Source organism: Amblyomma maculatum, chromosome 8, assembly GCF_055883805.1.
Source record: "Amblyomma maculatum isolate TAMU_Amacu chromosome 8, ASM5588380v1, whole genome shotgun sequence".
Taxonomy (NCBI): domain Eukaryota; kingdom Metazoa; phylum Arthropoda; class Arachnida; order Ixodida; family Ixodidae; genus Amblyomma; species Amblyomma maculatum.
In genome coordinates, this window is record NC_139351.1 from 109,697,634 (window position 1) to 109,715,722 (window position 18,089).

The 18,089-nt window shown below is 45.8% G+C and overlaps 1 protein-coding gene across 3 annotated transcripts in view; it reads right to left on the reverse strand.

Annotated features, from left to right (window-relative positions):
- Positions 1-5,890: 5,890 nt before the first annotated feature.
- LOC146182166 (protein phosphatase inhibitor 2-like) overlaps positions 5,891-18,089 on the reverse strand; it is an 82,685-nt gene continuing 70,486 nt past the window's right edge. For 2 of the 3 annotated variants that reach the window (XM_084577187.1, XM_084577186.1), the window contains exons 4-5: positions 14,653-14,944; positions 5,891-11,026 (exon numbers count right to left, since the gene is read on the reverse strand). In XM_084577187.1, the coding sequence (XP_084433313.1) occupies positions 14,721-14,944 (224 nt within the window). In that variant the 3' untranslated portion in view covers positions 5,891-11,026; positions 14,653-14,720. Of the gene's footprint in view, positions 11,027-14,652; positions 14,945-18,089 lie in introns of those variants that run through there. The other variant, XM_084577189.1, reaches the window with a different exon arrangement.

Consider the following 18,089-nt stretch of genomic DNA (forward strand, 5'->3'; position numbering starts at 1 on the left):
GGGAGATGACCGATCCCTGTGGCGTTCCCTTGTTTAGCATGTCTTGAAAATCCGATCTCATGTCACCCATTCCTATCGTTGCCGTTCGGTTGGACAAAAAGGTCTTGATGTATCGGAAGGTGCGTTCGCCGCTGTTTAAGTTATTGAGCTCAGAGAGGATTGCCTCGTGAGAAACGTTATCAAACGCGCCTTTGAGATCTAACGCCATAATGAGGTGTGCGCCTCCTCTCGGAATGTTGGAAAGTACCTCCTCCTTGAGAAGATGGAAAGCGTCTTGCGTGGACATACCCGACCTGAAGCCAATCATGGAGGGATGGAAGAGGCCGTTATCTTCTATGTAGTGTTGAAGTCGCGTCTGCATGACTCGCTCGTAGAGGCACGAGGTGAGTGATATGGGTCGTAATCTTTCGACCGCCGCCTTCTTGTCCAGTTTCGGAATTACGATTGTCTCCGAGCGTTTCCACTCACAGGAAATCTCATTCTTCACATAGCCGTGCGTCCTCTTGATATACGGCTCTGCTCGTACCGTTCCATCGGAATGCATAGGTTCCGTTATTCTGAAACTTCTTTCCTGACGACTTTGCTAGTATCCTCATGCAAGTGACGGCGCTACAGGTAAGCGTTGTTGTGGAAAAATGCGCAGCGTTAATGGTTGCACATTCTTGTTTATATATATGATTTTTGCTACTCGCCTAATTATCAATCTGTTAATTAGTTCCTCACATATACTCACACATAGTGGATATACTCTTCAGCCTGCAATCGTATGTGGCCACAAGCCACAGATATATTGGAAGGCTGATTCCAATATTACTCTTCCATATTCAGGCCCGAGTTGGAAGCTCCTGCCAAATCGGCATGTCATGCGGTCTCATGACTTCAATAACAGCGCAGGTAGAAAGAAGGGACGGGAAGACAAGAGAATAGAGCGCTGATGCACTAGAAATATAATCCAAGATTGATGCTCGTTGGAGTAGCCCAACGAGCATCAATCTTGGATTATGTTTCTAGTACATGTGGTCTCGTGAGATCAGAAAACCCTACCATCAGTGCCCGGCTATGCCAGCCACCAACTAACACCTGCCTACGCTATATGCCTGTGATTTTTCGCTGACAACGGCCTACGCCAGCGTCGAATTATCTGGAAAACTGGGTATTTAAGGCTATCAGATTAAAAGGAGAGAAGGACGAAACGACAAACTACGAAGTGGAAAACGGAATTAAACTGCAACCGAAAAACCGTACAGATGGCCTATATTTGTGCACTGTCAAATCAAAGGCGGACGTCAGGGGCAGGGGCCTTTACTTCTGGTGGCTTATACACCAAATTTTGACTGTTTTTCTTTTTGTTTATGCGTGACTAGAAAGGCATTACTGTGCAGCATCACCACATGTTTTTGTATGTTATTTCTTTTTCTCATTTGTTTCGATTTCAACAACCGAGCAATTGCTATGACGTCAAAGTGAAGTCAAGGCCACGTGACAGGACGCAAAAACCCAATGTTACTAGTAACATTGGCAAAAACCCATCACCCGTTGCAATCCCTCGAAGCAAGTTGACTTAGCGTTGCAGTGAATTGAAACGACGAAGCAACGATTAAATTGCAGCTTTCTCGTTCCTCACATGAGCAATGCGTCATAAGCTATCGCGCTGTTGACACCAAAACAGGACGGAGGCGAAACCGATTGATCGATTGATTGATTTATTTATTTCTGTGGACACCTCAACCGCGCCGAAATGGAAGGGAGGAAGGTGGAGTGAAAGCGGAAAGAGAAAGAGGAGCCGTAGTGGAGGGCTACGGAGTAATTTCGACCACCTGGGGATATTTAACGTGCGATGACATCGCACAGCACACGGACGCCGCTTCGTTTCGCCTCCATCGAAACGCAGCCGCCGAGGTCGGGTTCGAACCCGGGTATTCCGGCACAGCAATCAGGCGTTTTACCACTGCACCACCTCGTCGGGGCGGAGGCGAAACGAAGCGTCCACGTATGCTGTGCGATGTCAGTGCACGTTAAAGATCTCCAGGTGAAATTACTCCGCAGCCCTTCACTACGGCTCCTCTTTCTCTCTTTCCACTTTCACTCACACCTCCCTCCCTTCCCTTACTGTGTGGTTCAGGTGTCCACAGAAACAAGTGTGACAGATACTGCGCCTTTCCCTTCCTGTGAACCAATTATTAAAAAAAAAAAGAATTTTGAATATAAATTATTTAGCAGTCGTCGCAATAACACTGCGTGGAGACTCGTGTATTACAATGTCTTACGCATCATTACAAAAATAAAACGCGCGACCAAAAGTACGTGTCTACACTATTCGGGATCGAACTGCGACACTACAGAAGTGGACAGCAATTGCGAGCAAATAGCAGGAAATTTTTCGAAATTATTTCCCTGAAATTCATCACTGCTGTTTCTGTCGGTTTCTCGGTCGATAACCCGCCGCGAAATAGAAGACGACGGCACTGTCTGCGATGTTTACTCGTTTTTGACAGATTGTGACAATACTCGTTTTGACAGCGACCTCAAACGTAGCCAAGATGACTCGAGTGGCATTGTTTCGCTGTTTAATGAGGCACAGCGGGAATACGTACACGCTCCTCCATGGGGCGCATAGGAAATTATAACAGTCGCCAAAGCGCATGGCGGAAACATATAGCGAGCGCGGGCTTTCGGTTTAGACTCTTGGGGAAGTAATATACATTACAGATGCCTCTTATGTGGCTCCTCGCGGGTCCGGATGCCAGGTCCTCTTTCATCCTCGTCTATCTACCCGTCACACACACTAGCGGCCCATTTCTCCACCCTCCGGATATTATCTCGCTTGAGGTCCTCTCTATCATTCATGCCCTACTGAAAAACCAAAAGTTCTACGGGGCAATAGCCTCATAAAATCTCATCTAATCGCATAGACTCTCATACGGTGCACATCATTATCATAAAATATCGTACATAATTTATGATAATGTACAAGAAACTATGAGACCTTATGCAATTATATGCGAAATATATGTGATTTCTTATGTGAATTGAGTGAGATTGTGCGAGAAAATGTGAGGTTATTGCCTCATACAATTTTTCCAGTAGGGTGCCATTCAAAGTTTCCATTCTTTCCCACCTGCGCCTCAGTATATCATATACACCGACTCCCAGGCTGCTATCCGTGCCATTCAATCTAAAAGTCTAACACGTCATCTGTCCACGGAGCTCGAGGTTGCACTTGTTGCCCTGCAGCCCTGCCCCGTCTTCCTCCGATGGATCCCTGGACACTCGGGGATTGACGGCAATGAGCTGGCGAACCAGCTCGCCCGTGAAACTCGTAACCGGGCACCGTCCATCCCCTGGCCAAGATCCTTGGTGGGTCGAGACTGTCTCTTCGCGCCACCATCAGCGAATATTACAATGCTGCTCGCTTAGACCGCAAGCTCTACCCCGACCCTCATCCGAATCTCTCCGTTCGGGAGGCTCATATCCTTCGGCAAATACAGCTGAATACACTCATAACCCCTGCACGGCTATATGTCTACAAATTCCGTCGTGATCCATCATGCCCCAACTGCTCTTCCCCTTATGCCAACCTTTTTGAAAGTGAAAGTTTATTAGATTGAACATATTTACAAAATGCATAAAAATACAGACGAGGGTCACATAGCCATAAGACTGCACGGGGACCCTCGATAGATCACTACAACAAAATAAATAATAACACCAAAGTTAGCGAAAGGTTTATAATACACAAAACATGGCAAATCGGTATTTTTACACAAAAACAAAGGCGCTAACAGTCTTTCCCACTGCCTATTTTCATGTCCGGTTGCATTGCAATCGGTATTCTTTCCCACCTCCTCCCATACTATCTGGACCTGGGTGGACTGGCTTGGTGCTGAGGGTGAAGAACAGCGCCTGCTCGTCCAGCAGGCCATCGATGTATTAGGCACCTAAGTGTGGCGCCTCAATAAAGTCTTTTACTACTACCGCCTTCACAGGCTTGGAAAAGTGGCGACAGGTTCGTCAGTCGTTTATGCCGAATGTGTTTGCATATGCACGGCAAACGCGCACGCGGATTGACGGATATATGCGCTAGTCCCAACGACTTATTTTGTTCACTTCAGGCAAGTGCCCCAAGCAAATAGAAAACAACACTGCCCGCCAAATGCCATTTCTGTATGAAATGTGAGCCCAAACAATTCATCGGTTTAGCTGGGAGGAGCATTAATTAATTCTATGAAGTGTACATAATTGCGGATTCCTACACAAGAACCTGCATAGTCATTTCTTAAAAATCAAAAGTTCTACGGGGCAATAACATCATGAAATCTCATGTAATCGCATAGACTCTCATACGGTGCACATCATTATCATATCGTACATAATTTATGATAATGTACAAGAAAATATGAGACCTTATGCAATCATATACGGCTTGTATGTGATTTCTTATGTGAATTGTGTGAGAAAATGTGAGGTAATTGCCTCATACAATTTTTTCAGTAGGGTTGCATTGCTTTTTTTTTTTTTTTTTTGCTGCAGTGATATTTTTTCTTTGTGTAGAAGAAACCGCGCCGCTTCGGTCGAGTGCGACGTGCCTTGTCGTTGACTCAGCACCGACGTAGAGGTGGTTTGGCGTCCCGCCAGACTGCGGCAGTCTGCGGGATGCCGGTGCATTGGATGAGTACGTGACAGCGGATTTGTCGACGAACAGCGTAACGGCAAATATGATACATGTGCGAAGTGGTCGGTTAATGTATTAGAACAATCCCAAGCCTCCTTTAATTGTAATTACCCGCTTGTACTTTTTCGGACGTCATGTTAGGTTTGGTATATGCTAGGCGCGACGCCGGTGTGGAGGATTACGGAAATTTCGACCAAGTGGGATTCTATAGCATGCACTGAAATCACACAGTACACAGACGCCACTACGTTTCGCCTCCGTCGAAACGCAACCGTCGGCGATCGGGTTCGAACTCGGGTATGTTGTTGTTGATTGTTGTGACTGTGAAGAAGGAAAAGAAAATGCACGGGCCTGCTACTGACTCTGTAGCTGAACCACCTCCGCTGCCTCGTGCAAACAGAAGAGGAAATAGAGAAGAAAAGGAAGAGGGAGAGAAAGACGCGCGCCGCAACAACAGCCGTCGTCCACCACCGAAACGGTGGCAGGTGCAATGACCGCCTACAACAGATAAAAATTCTGTGGCAGGCTAGCCCCCGCCGCAAGCGGCGGTGACCTAACTGTCTCAGCCCCATCTGGGGAGTCACTCGGGTATTTCGGCACAGTAGTCGGGCGTCGTAACCACTACGAACTTTACCCACATCGCGTTCCTAAACCAGACACAGTCCTGTATGCACTCGTGTAAAATTAATTTATTCATTCACCTTGACAACGAAACGAAAAATGAATGCAAGCATTGTATTTTACCACTTGGAGCCACACCTGAAATGGTGAAGGCATTTTCTTAAAAATCGGGTGCACATATAGTTTCCGCTAAATGGCCATGCATGCGCGCTAGTTAAGAAGTTCATACCGTCAATTTTATAAATTTTCTTATAGTCCTTGTCACCGATTACGTTCATTTCGTTATAGACAGCGTCATTACCATGTGGCGCTATATGTTTCCGCCGGACAAGCTGGCTCATCCATTTTACTGCCGTTACATTCATTAGTGCACAGGAATCTCGGATGATGCACGGTGACAATCGCAGTGCTTCGTGCTATACTATATATATTGCTGCATCTCAGTTATTTCGAAAAAAAATTATAGTGAATATCGCGCTAGGATTGAAAAAAAAAAATCCCATTAATGTTACATTCTACTTAGAGACTTAGGCCGCTAAACAAATCGTTTTTTTTTTACAGACTTTCAGTTCGTCCCAGTTCGCCCCCCCACCCCTTTTTTTTTCTCGGCCCGGGTCTACTATGTTATAAGCTTCCAAAAGAAATACTTTGCCGCTAAGCCTACTGGTTACTGACCCCGTTCGCGAAGACTACTCTCTGCTGAATAAAGTGATGTACACCAATGTACATTAACTATTGTACATAGGTGTGGGGCAGCACCACGCAGAGGAACATTGACAATGTATTGCTTTTACAAAAGAAAGCGTTACGTTACATTGTCGATGTACCTTACACCCATCTAATGAACCATTTTCACGATACCGGATAATAAGTGTTAAAACAGTGCATGATTTCCGCCTTATTTACTCATTTTTGTTTGCCACCAATATTTCTAAAACATTTCTTGAATCCTTATCCAACTTAACAGTGTATAGCGGTGACCACCGTACCCGCAGCTGTGATAAGTAGCTTATTCCTCACTGGCGCACTGACTACATGTTGCAGTCCCTAAAACACAAACTGCCTTATTTACTAAACAAATTCATAAACCAAGGTGTCAATTTGACGACTGCTACCCGGTGACAAATACGCGAATTCTTTGTTACCTCACTGATGACGGCTGCTTTTTTGGTGCTGATTTGTTCGTATGAAATTTTCTTGGTGCTGACTTTTCTTTTTTTTTCCTTTTCAGCGATATTTGTGATCTGTGTATGTTTTGCTTGTAATCGTACAACACTAAAAAAAAGGGTGATTTTTGTCTTAGATGCTAATGCACAGACATGCTTTGTATGCATGCCACCCCTACTGTAAAAATTGTATGAGGCAATAACGTCATTTTCTCACACAGTCTCCTTCAATTCACGTATGAGATCACACACAAGTCGCATATAATTTCATTTCATTTATTGAAGCCTTAAAGGCCCAAGGGCATTACATAAGGCGTCAGATCTTATAGTTTCTTGTACATTAAATAAATTATGAAAGATATTTTATGATAATGATGTGCACCGTATGAGAGTGTATGTGATTCGATGAGATTGTGTGAGGTTATTGCCCCGTAGAACTTTGTTTTTCAGTAGGGTTGTAAGAGCCCCAGGCACCCTCAAGCTGTTTCTCAACAGCTGTTTTGTCAGGGTACCCCCAACGACATGTTGGAAATAAATGATGATGATGATTTATTTATAAAACGATTTATTTTCAACCGTGAGCGACCACGTGCCTTGTTCAACTCGGATGTGTGCAGCCCGTAAAAAACGCACTCGATTGCTCTTCAAGGTGACAGATGGCTGAAAAGAAGGGGGACGGGGAGGAAGCGAAGTAGTTTCAGCCTTTCTGAAAGTACCTGAAAGCCGCCAGCAGAGGCCTCTCGTTGCACTCACTTAACTCAGAGGCCACTTGTCTACGACTGCTGCCAAGGTTAAACATAGCCCGAAAAACATTCCATCCTTCCCCTTCCAACGCCTCGCAGAAATTCGCCGCTGCCGAAACTTAATCCGCAGCCGCTTCCTTCCGATAAGAGGTCGAGCTGCTCTAGAATAGTTAAAAATACGTTTTACAGCGCCTGTTCATTTAGCGAATTTCTTTTCTAATGGCACAGCTGTTCACTAGCATGCAGTCGTACGGCAAAGCATAGATTAGGTGTACCTTTTATATAGCTTGCGCACCATCTGTTTACTGCGGCAGCATCACGATCTCTGAAAAACCAAAAGTTCTACGGGGCAATAATCTTACAAAATCTCATCTAATCGCATAGATTTGCACATCATTATCATAAAATAACATACATAATTTATAGTAATGTACAAGAAAGTATGAGACCTTATGCAATTATGTGCGACCTGTATGTGACTTCTTATGTGAATGAGTGAGATTGTGTGAGAAAAAAGTTGGCTGAAGGCTTAGCTTGGTTAAGCTTGGAAATTGCGGAAGCAATACCCTTGGCTGCGCCTTGTTGGCGGCTGCGCTCCGACTACTGCGAGGAGCCGAGACATAGCTGTGCAGTAAGAATTTGACCAAAATTGGTGTTTAACATAATTTGAAGTATGACCAATTCAATGGGGAACTTCAAATTTGGGTGGTCCACCCTCAAAATTTGGTTTCCTGACCCTTAAAATTTGACTTCGTTCGAATTTGACTATTAGAAACGGCAAGTGAAATGAAATTGAGCAATGCATGAAACGCAGAACTCATAACGGAAGTATAGGCATGGAATTCGCAGCGCTTTCGAACTTTGCATGTGAGAAGACTTGAGTGGACCTCTAATTTTTTTCTTATGAGTCATTTCGCAAAAGTGGTTGAAAAATCTCACGTCCTGTGACTTAATCTTACTGATGAGAGAGTTTATGAACGTGGCGTTTTCGACGAAGGCGCCTTTAACAATGTGGCGTTAAAATTTTCGAGTTTCGCTAACCAGGGGTTATGACCGTGGTTTTTTCGACGAAGGTACCTTTAATAATCTGGCGTTAGAGGTATCGGAGTTCAGTAACATGCGCCGGAATCTGGTTGGCGTAATCAGAGCGGAGTCCGTTGCAATCGCCTCTCTCTCTCTCTCGTTTGTCTGTACGGTGCGGAAGAGCGTTCTTAAGCAGGAGACACATGTGCGAAAGCTTGACCGGCGTGCCGCAGCGAACGCCGCATGCGAACTGCCGCCGCAGTGCCAGCCGGGACACATGGAGCACCGCGCGTTAAAGCCCCTCTTTACCGCGCGTCCGGCGAGCGAGCTCCCTCAAGCTCCGCCCACAGCCGGTGCCACTGCGCAGCGGAGACGGAAGGCTGTTTGGCTTGACAAACTTCACATGAATTCACGCTCGTACAAGAAATGACAAAACAGCGATGTTATCAGGATTGTCTGCTGTACTCGTGCAACAACAGCAAGCCTGCACACGTACGAAGCTTTCGGCAACGATACCACCCACGGACGCGCTGGGCGACGAACCTCACCGATTCGTGCTTGCCCTAGTCGTCGCTAGGCCTAGCCGGTGTCGTACCGAAGAGGCAGCGGACCGCGCTTCGGAACGGGCCAACGCTGTAATAAAGGTTCGAATTTCATCACCAGGGTACTGAGAAGGCCATCTTATAATAGAATGAACATAAGCTCGATTTGAGCGGCGCATTCGGCAGCGGAGCGAGCAGACGTTTGGCGATCGACCGGGCAGCAGCAGTGGTTGGGCGAACAAACTCGCTTGTGTCGCAGCACTCGTAGCAGCTCTTCAGTATTGGCTGGCGATCTTCACAATTTACTTGTAGTTGACAGACCTGTATTTAGTGACTTTTTATGCACAAGAAGAAACAATACCGAAGGGTTTTTCAGATGCCGGCGCGTCCGCGTCGTCTGCTCGGTAGTACCTCGACGGTGGAGCCGAGAAGCGCTCCACCGCACAGCCCTGCTACGTCACCGTGACGTCGCCGCTGTTCGCGCTCGCATTGGCTGCAGCCACCCGCCGGAGCGTCGCTTCGCCAGGCTTCGCATGCGGACTGCCGGAGACATCTGCCCGGTTGGACGCGGGCGGCGAGCGCCGTTTTGCCGGATCGGACTCGTCCGGACGCGGCGCGCCGGAGCAGATCGCACTCGATTTTCGGACATGTGTCCCCGCCTTTAATTTTGGAAACTGGCCAAAAAGTAACGGCTCGCTTCAATCTGTGAAAATTTGTCACTTTTCAGAGGAGTACATCAGCTCAAGCCGAGCGCGCATGATCATAGCGCTCCAGATATGATCAAGCACCCACCGCAAGAGACATGCCTTTGCGGCGTATGGCAGAATGGCAAGGTTCAGATCAGCTCGACTCACAGAGAGCAGGTCTACATTATTGGAATAAGTGATAAGAGTTTATAGAAGAACCGAGAAGAAGCTACACGCCCCTCCGAATTTCTTAATTTCCCAAACACCGACCGAGAGGCATCCCTTCCTACTGATAAAGGCTTTATTCGTTCATTCATCTTCCTCGGATGGTCGAAGCTAGCGTCATTGCAAAACAGATTCACTACGCGCGAAAAAAGTTGCATGATCACGCACTGAAGTCAGATCTGGAGGGTTCAGAACCACCCTACTGAAAAACCAAAAGTTCTACGTGGCAATAACCTCATAAAATCTCATCTAATCGCACAGACTCTCATGCGGTTCACATCATTATTGTAACATATCGTGCATAATTTAAGATAATGTACAAGAAACTACGAGACCTTATGCAATTATATGCGACTTGTATGTGATTTCTTATGTAAATTGAGTGAGATTGTGTGAGAAAATGCGAGGTTATTGCCTCATACAATTTTTTCAGTAAGGCAGAGATAAAAATAATTCCTACGACATATAGTGTCCATCTCGATTATGGCACCAGTTGCGTATGTCTCCTCTATGGTTACAACCCGATCGAAGTAAAAAGTGTCCGAGCTGTTTTATATGTAACAACGCAAATTTTATGTCCATAGATTTCACGACACCGTTTCTTAGCCGCATTCTTCACAAACAACTCCTCGTATGTGTACACTCCTTAGAATGCAGTACTGCTTGAAATGCAAGTGCCTACCTATAATAAATCATAATATTTCTATATAATACTAACAATACTTCCATATAATACATCGCAATACTTCTGCATAATACATAACAAATATTGGCCCCCTGTTATGTATCGCCGCATCCCGACAGAAGCTAATGTATTTGAGGTAGAACGGGTGCAATATACTACAAAAAAAAAAAAGAAGAAAGGAAGGTCTGATTACATCTGTTTTTGGTTTCCCTACCAAAAAAAAAAAAAAGAAAGTACGGTATTTGAGCACTAATCAAGAAAACGTACAAAAATCCGAGGCTATAAAAAGCATAGCGAGACGAACTCACAATTATTTACATATGTTCGTCACGCGAGGTTCGTGTATCCGACATTCTCCACTCTCGACGAATGACGAACTCGCTACGAGTGTCAACGATCCATCACGTCACTGTTTAAAATGTAACCGGTTTGAGCGGGACATGCGCCGAACTGTTTATAAAACAATGAAGCTTCGGCAGTCCCGAGTCAAATGGAACGATCCAGGAACATTTACAGCGTCGGCCAAGCAAGAGATCAGGTAAACAGCTGAGTCCAGAGCGTTGCTAATTTCACGTTAACAGTGGCTGGCGCTCCGGTTGGTCAGTGTGAGGGCAGCAGTTGTCGGCTGGATTTTTTCTGTCTGACTGCAGACGAAACGTCAATCTGAAAAGAAACGAGGGGAAATCATCGTAAGAGGTTGAGACTGATATGCCACCTTCATTTAAGTGTGCACAGTGATGCTGTGGTACGGGTAAGCCGGCGGATATAGTTCCCGATTACGACCGATTAAAGCAAACGAGTCGCATCCCACAATCGTTCCGACTAGCCCGGTGAGTGGTCCCGTGTATAGGATACGACCGCACGCGCCGGCTATAATCGAGACACCCATATAAACAAGTCAGCTACAAAGAGTATTACAGGAGCTTCCGCCTCTATCCGCTATATATGATTTTGGGCCCAGCCCCAATTGCTTGTTTTTTCTCTCTCCTTCGCGTCGCCTCAGAGTAGTCATAACTTGCTGCTGTGTACGCAGACGTGCGCGGGGAAACGTTCGTTGGTTGTTTTTCTTCGAGCATTTTTGTTCAGGCGTCCGATTGCTTTAAGACGGCTGAACTGCTGCGTGGAAATTATACATCCTTTTTTTCGTGGGTCGCCTGCGAGTGCTTAGACACTGAGCTGCAACTGGAGCTGTGCATGCGTCAACAAGTGCTTTCCTAGTGTCGTGGCGGGCGAAGCCAGCTCGAGCAGAGGAGTCTACGGTCATGCAGCCCGAGTGGCGTAAGCAAATCGCTGGCGGCACTTGGTGAGCGAGATTACAGCGACGCGTAAGTATAGTGCAATAGAACAGCATTCCAGCACACTACAGCGCGGTTTGCCCTTGTTGCAGGAACCGCCTGCCTGCCAAAACAGGTCCTATGGCGCCATATGTCGCCATGGCAAGCAACGAGCTATAATTTTTCACATTGTGGTACTTCACCGGTACTGTGCAGTATGAAACACCTGCTGTGGACCTACCCTGCTACGGCATCTGTGAGACGGTGCTACATAAGGAAAGCAGGCCTGCAGTGGGACCATGAATGTGACTACCGCAAGTGAACATTAGGTAATTAGTTTATTGCGAAATTCTGCGCATTTTTGAGAGAGACCAGTTTACACTCCTTCTTTTGTCTCCTACCATCCTACTTACCTCTCCCTTTTTCACTATGCCCGATGGCAAACGTCTCAAATAAAAAGATATAATTCGTTCACCTTGCCATCGCTTGATGATAACGCTAATATTTAGCTGTGCGCATGGATTGAAGAGAGGATAAACCCACATTTCATGCTCACATCCAGGCCTTAAAGTCAGTGGGGTGTCGGGGGGTCTGAGACTCCCCAGTATTTAGGAGGGGTCTAAGACCCCACCCCGTTCGAATGTATAGGAACTACATGAATACGAAGCAGGCTGCAATCTTCTATTCTTGTCAGAGGTTGTCAGAACATTTCTTCTCTGTTGTTTCGGCAATTTCACAGTAAGTTGTAATAAGAACCACTAAGACATTTTCTAAGCCTTGTAAGAAGAAAAATAATTTAATTCCTTTGTAGAAAACAATGTGTGAAACAGGTCACCAGCCGTTTTGTCTGTCTCTCCTCTCGCTCTCTCTCTCTCTGTTTCGACTTCCACCTGTGCTCGAACGATGAAGCCAGACTGTAAGCATTGCTCCCATCTACTACTACTCTCGATTGCGGGAGAGGTGATGTTCTTTTTCTTTTTTTAAAAAAACAACTCCTTGGCATGCTTGCTAAGAGCGGAAAACATGGCAGAGGGACAATAGTTAAAAAGCAGCATCTGATATTGCAGTGGCGAAAGCGACACTTGAGTGAGTGAGTGAGTGAGTGAACTTTATTAATTGCTCGGAGATCTTTTTCTTCGCCTCTTCAACCGAGGCTGACGAGCGGTTGGCGCCCCCAGTCCAGGGCACCACTGGCTTTCGCCAGTTTGCGAGCTCTTGTGACCAGGTAGAGCTTAGCCTCCGGGTCAGAGCTGGCCAGCAAAGCCTCCCACTGTCTTTCATTTGGGTTTTCAATTTTTTTCAGTTGATGTGAGCTGCATTCCCATGTTATGTGGTACAGGGTAGGGGTCTTCCCGCACCACGGGCACTCGTCTCTGAATGTCGTGGGATGCATCATGTGTAATATGTGTAAATTAATGAAGGTGCCCGTCTGTAGCCGCCTCAGATCTATGGCCTCCTCGTTGCTGAGCTTTTTATGCGGCTCCGGAAACATTCTCTATCATAGCACACCGCACGCAGCTGTGAAAAACACGTGCGCGTGCGAGTATAATTGTGCACACTTATCACCTTCGTGTGTGCTCACTCACCATTTAATGACTTTGGTTACTTGTAAACATAATCCCCTCTCGTCCTTTCTTTCTAAATGTCCCAATTCAGTCTGTTTTCTATCTTCTCCCAGACGAACAAAAATCACTGGGTACAAATAGGTCTTAAAGGGACAGAACACTGGAATTTAGGTCTCGATTTTTTTTTTCGCCGCAGTGGAAAGATTGATGTCTCAAATGTTCGATTCCATAACGCGGTTTTGTTAGAAACGCTGTGCAAAATTTTTACCGGTAATTTTTCGATCAATGCGTGCGCCCGTTTTTATGTAGTCCGATGCTGGAAACCAGCGACCGCGATGACGACTGGTGGTCGACAAAAAATACGAACCGAAAACAAATATAACTTTCACTCGCCAGACAGTTATCAGACATTTCTTGCGCAGAGTAACGTCCTTTTCAGTTTCACACTCAATGCTGTTACGGCACAATAACGCACGCCCTCGTCGACGAAAGTTTTAGTGGGCACTGTCATTGCTTCATTCACAAAATTGCAAACTCTGTGGCGCCATCTAGTAACAAAACCTGAAAGCATACCTCTCGCGGTGCGAAAGCAGGGGTTGTTTTTATTTAAGGACGCATTGGAGAGAGCGAAAAACATAATTATAGCAAGCATTCCTAAAAGAAAAAAAAAAAACAATGTGCAGTTACGAAAATCAGCGATATTTTGCTGACATGTAGTCACGTGGGGGGCTACACTGAAAGTACTAGGGTTTCTCCGCTAGATAGCGCCTCGGTTGTTTTTATGCGATTTTCAATGGCAAATTAAAATTGTAAAGCCTCTTTTCTTTGATATTGTAGAACTCGATCTGTACTATATGTGGCAGGATCTTTTCATCTCCACCATAATTTCATAACATATTTTGGCCAGTGTTCTATCCCTTTAAGGTACAAAGGTTAGCATTATATTAACTGCCCTATTAATTTTTATTATATATTCTCGTGGACTCAACTTAACAAATCTTATTTGTTTAACTTGATTCTAATTCGTCTCTCCTTAGTGTCCACCATAATTTCATAACATATTTTGGCCAGTGTTCTATCCCTTTAAGGTACAAAGGTTAGCATTATATTAACTGCCCTATTAATTTTTATTATATATTCTCGAGGACTCAACTTAACTATCTTATTTGTTTAACTTGATTCTAATTCGTCTCTCCTTAGTGTAAACTTTTTTTTAATTCCTGGGTTACTTCACTTCTCGACTGGCTCCAATGCCGCGGCTGCGCGCTTGAGTGCCTTCCAGAAAAATATCGTTTATATGGCGTGGTGGAAACGATCGGCATAGCTGCTGCGGCCTACCCTGAGCTCACAGCGAAATACAGCAGGAGAGCAACGAGTAATTATACGAAAGTTAATTATAGCACAACTCTGGGCCTTGCGCTTGATTGAAGCACGTGCCATGGTATAGTACCTCGGGCGCTGGCTCGGCTGGAGGGATGCATTCCGCGTCCTGAGAGTGCAAGAATCGGCGACGCCCTATCACTTCTTGGCCTGCTCGGACGAAGACGCCGACCGATGGGACGCCTTGCTGCCCTGCTGTGACGACTTGACCGCCGTGGCTTTGGCGTCTTTGACCGTCGTGGCCTCGGTGTCTTCGTCCTCGTCTTCGTCCTCGCTCTTCGCCATGCGCTCTCGCATTGCCTTGACGGCCTGGAACTCGTTGTAGTGCATCTTGCGCTTCTTCTCAAACTGGCTCTGGCGCTCTGCGGTAAATGTTGCGAGGCAAGCATGTCCGCGGTAGCATTAACAGAGAGATTTAGCATACCGTGATCCGCGATCTACCATCGTGGCCCTCTATCGCTCGTGGGCGAGGCGCACAAGCTGATTGGTTCCGATGCGGCAGGTCTATGTGCCAACATCCAGTATGTGGCGCCATCTATTGGCATCAAAGTGATCTGGGCATGCGCTGTGGAACGTGCGGTGGCGGATCACGGTAGCGGATCGCGGATCACGGTGTGCTAAATCTATTTTTGGCGTGGCCGCAAAGGTGGTATACTCCGTGGCCAAGCAATTAAACTATGTAAAAACGCAAATCCGATATTTTTTTTCACAGTATATCAGTAACAAAAAGGGCCAGAGATATGACTAATAAACACTGCTGTTAGGTTAGAAAACACAACAAAGAGCTGGTAACGTGGTTTCAGTAGTGTCAGTTTACCGCGAGAAAAGTTCCGTGGTAACGCAAGCACACTTTATTACCATTATTGTTATGGTTTGAACGAGATCACCTTCGGCGGAACTCCGCCTGGTTGGGTACTAGAAACAAAAGTTTGAGACACATTTATCACCAACCAAATTATTTATTAGAACCCGACGTTTCGGGACCAACCCGGTCCCTTACTCAGGGGCGACTAAAGTTCGCGGCCCGCAGTAGCAGGCCTACGCTTCCCCTTTCTTAACACGTAGAGGGTAGCGTCCCCGGATTCCTGTTCGCTGATGCAGCTGTCAGCCAGATGAACCACAACTCGACGTGACGTCTTTTGAAAGGGTTGGTCTCCACATCAAGTAGGCTCACATCCTCAAAGGCGATTTTATGGTCGGCCCGTTCGCAGTGCTCGGCGAGGTGGTTGCTTTCCGAGTTCAATTGTCGGACGCCATTTTTGTGCCGTAAAATCCGCCGACTGAAATTTTTCGGACGTACTAGGAGCACGGGATTCTATAAATAACGCCTGGTTGTTTTTCTCTGAGGATACGGTCTTTTGGTAGCGGTAGAAAAAAGCCGACTGTTGAGGCAGGTTTGTGCGACACACAGACGTGTTTTCGCAGGATGCGTGCATTATAGCACAAAGATGACGTCCGACAATTGAACTCGGAAAGCAACCGCCTCGCCGAGCACTGCGAACTCGCCTTTGAAGAGGTGAGCATACTTGATGTGGAGACCAACCCTTTCAAAAGACGTCATGCACGTCGAGTCGTTGTTCACCCCGCTGACAGCTGCATCAGTGAACAGGAATCCGGGGACGCTACCCTCTGCGTACACAATTGGACTTCGCCACGTGTAAAGAAATGGGAAGCGTAGGCCACTGCCTGCTACTGTGGACCTCGAACTTAAGTCGCCCCTTAGGAAGAGACCGAGTTGGTCCTGAAACGTCGGGTTCTAATAAAAAATTTGGTTAGTGATAAGTGTTTCTCAAGCTTTTGTTTTAATTATTATTGTTATGGGTGTCGTCCCAACGCATGCAGGAATGACGCTATACAAGGTGATGAGCTACACTGTTGCGGGCCATGCAAGTGAACTGTAGAGCACCACGGGCATCAAGTACGTTAATATAAAGGCTAATAGAAAATTGGCTTTCCCGCATCACATAATAAAATGGCGTCTCTGTAATGTTTCTGCATCAAATACAGGCGCCGTTATATTATTTGCTGATGGAAAAGCCGTTCACCTGATTTCGGCCGCAATACCGTTCACGCGGTGATGCCATTTTATAATAGAATGCAGAAAGCCACCTCTACGATTTTTCAAATCCGTATTTGTGATGTCCGATACGTCTAACACCATTGCCGATTCAGAAATCTGAGGGGAAAAAAAAGGGGGGGGGGAGAGGGGCTCATTTATGATGTTGATGTTTAATGCCTTCCATTTTGAAATAGTGTTCCCCTAGAATACAAATAGCAAAATTGATGGAAAGCTGATTATACCTGAGCCGGTTGGTACATATATCTACAGAGTAACGTCAATACAATAATATATACTCAAATTAAATAATGAAGACTACGCTGACACTAACTTAATTCACGGAGTGTCAACAAAAATAGGGGCGAAAAGCTTCTTCTTGCGTTATGGTGGACAAGCATGCATCAGCCCACCATCGGTCAATTTGAAAACTAAAGAATTAGAATATTTGCGCACAGCCATGGTCACCAATGATACGCAATTCTGTTTCGTCGCCTCCAATTGTATAACGGAAAAGTCATTTCGCCCCTATTTATGTTGTCCTTTCCTAAATACAGTTATCTATTCTTGTGCTGATGTTAATCTAGCTAATTATAGCTTTATTCACGTAAAAGACAGCCACCTTGCTGTATAATCCACCTGCTCAGACTGCACCGATGTCGCTCTCGCAGGTTATAAAAACATATCTGCAAGCGTAATAAAAAAAACAACACCCGGAATATACAGATACGACTCACCCCGAGGATAATTCCAGCGAACCACGAATTGACTGAGCACATTTCTCAAAGCGACAACTTTTAATGCTGCTTTTATATTAGACGCGTGGCATGGTCACGCAAAACTTGAGAAGACGTGGACGCATTTGTGTAATCACAAGAAGACTTACAGTATAAGCCCTCGAAACAAGCAAACCTCAAAAGAGTAAACATACATGTGAATAAACAAACAGGTGAAAATTGGAATATGCCCAATACACTTTGGATTGATTTCTAGGTATATTTTTTTCTGCTGCTGTCCCCGGGCATGTGGTCCGGCGGTCTGGAGCCTGTAAGTATTTGCAGTTTAGGAAAGAGTTGCAGTAGGACCTTAAGTTTTGAGACTGGATATACTGGAAGTCCCAAATGCAAATAAACGCTGTTAGTTTAGCTCTTTGAGCAGGTGCAGTTTGCTCACTCTATGCCGATGCCGCCCTGGTCGATCGTGAGGGTTGGACGCATGTTCACTCAACTGAACATTATAAAACTTGAAATGACGAATCTAATGTGAGCAGAGATGAGGAATCTTAACTCCTCGAGGTGGACTCCGAAGGAAGAGCTCAAATTAACAATTGCACGCAAATGTATGATCCGAAAGATCGGCACGATACGAAGGTGTACGCTAGCAGCAGCGCCGGAAGCCTGCCTAGAACCGTGGCACAAGCTGAAAATCACATGAACGCAATTTACAAGTGT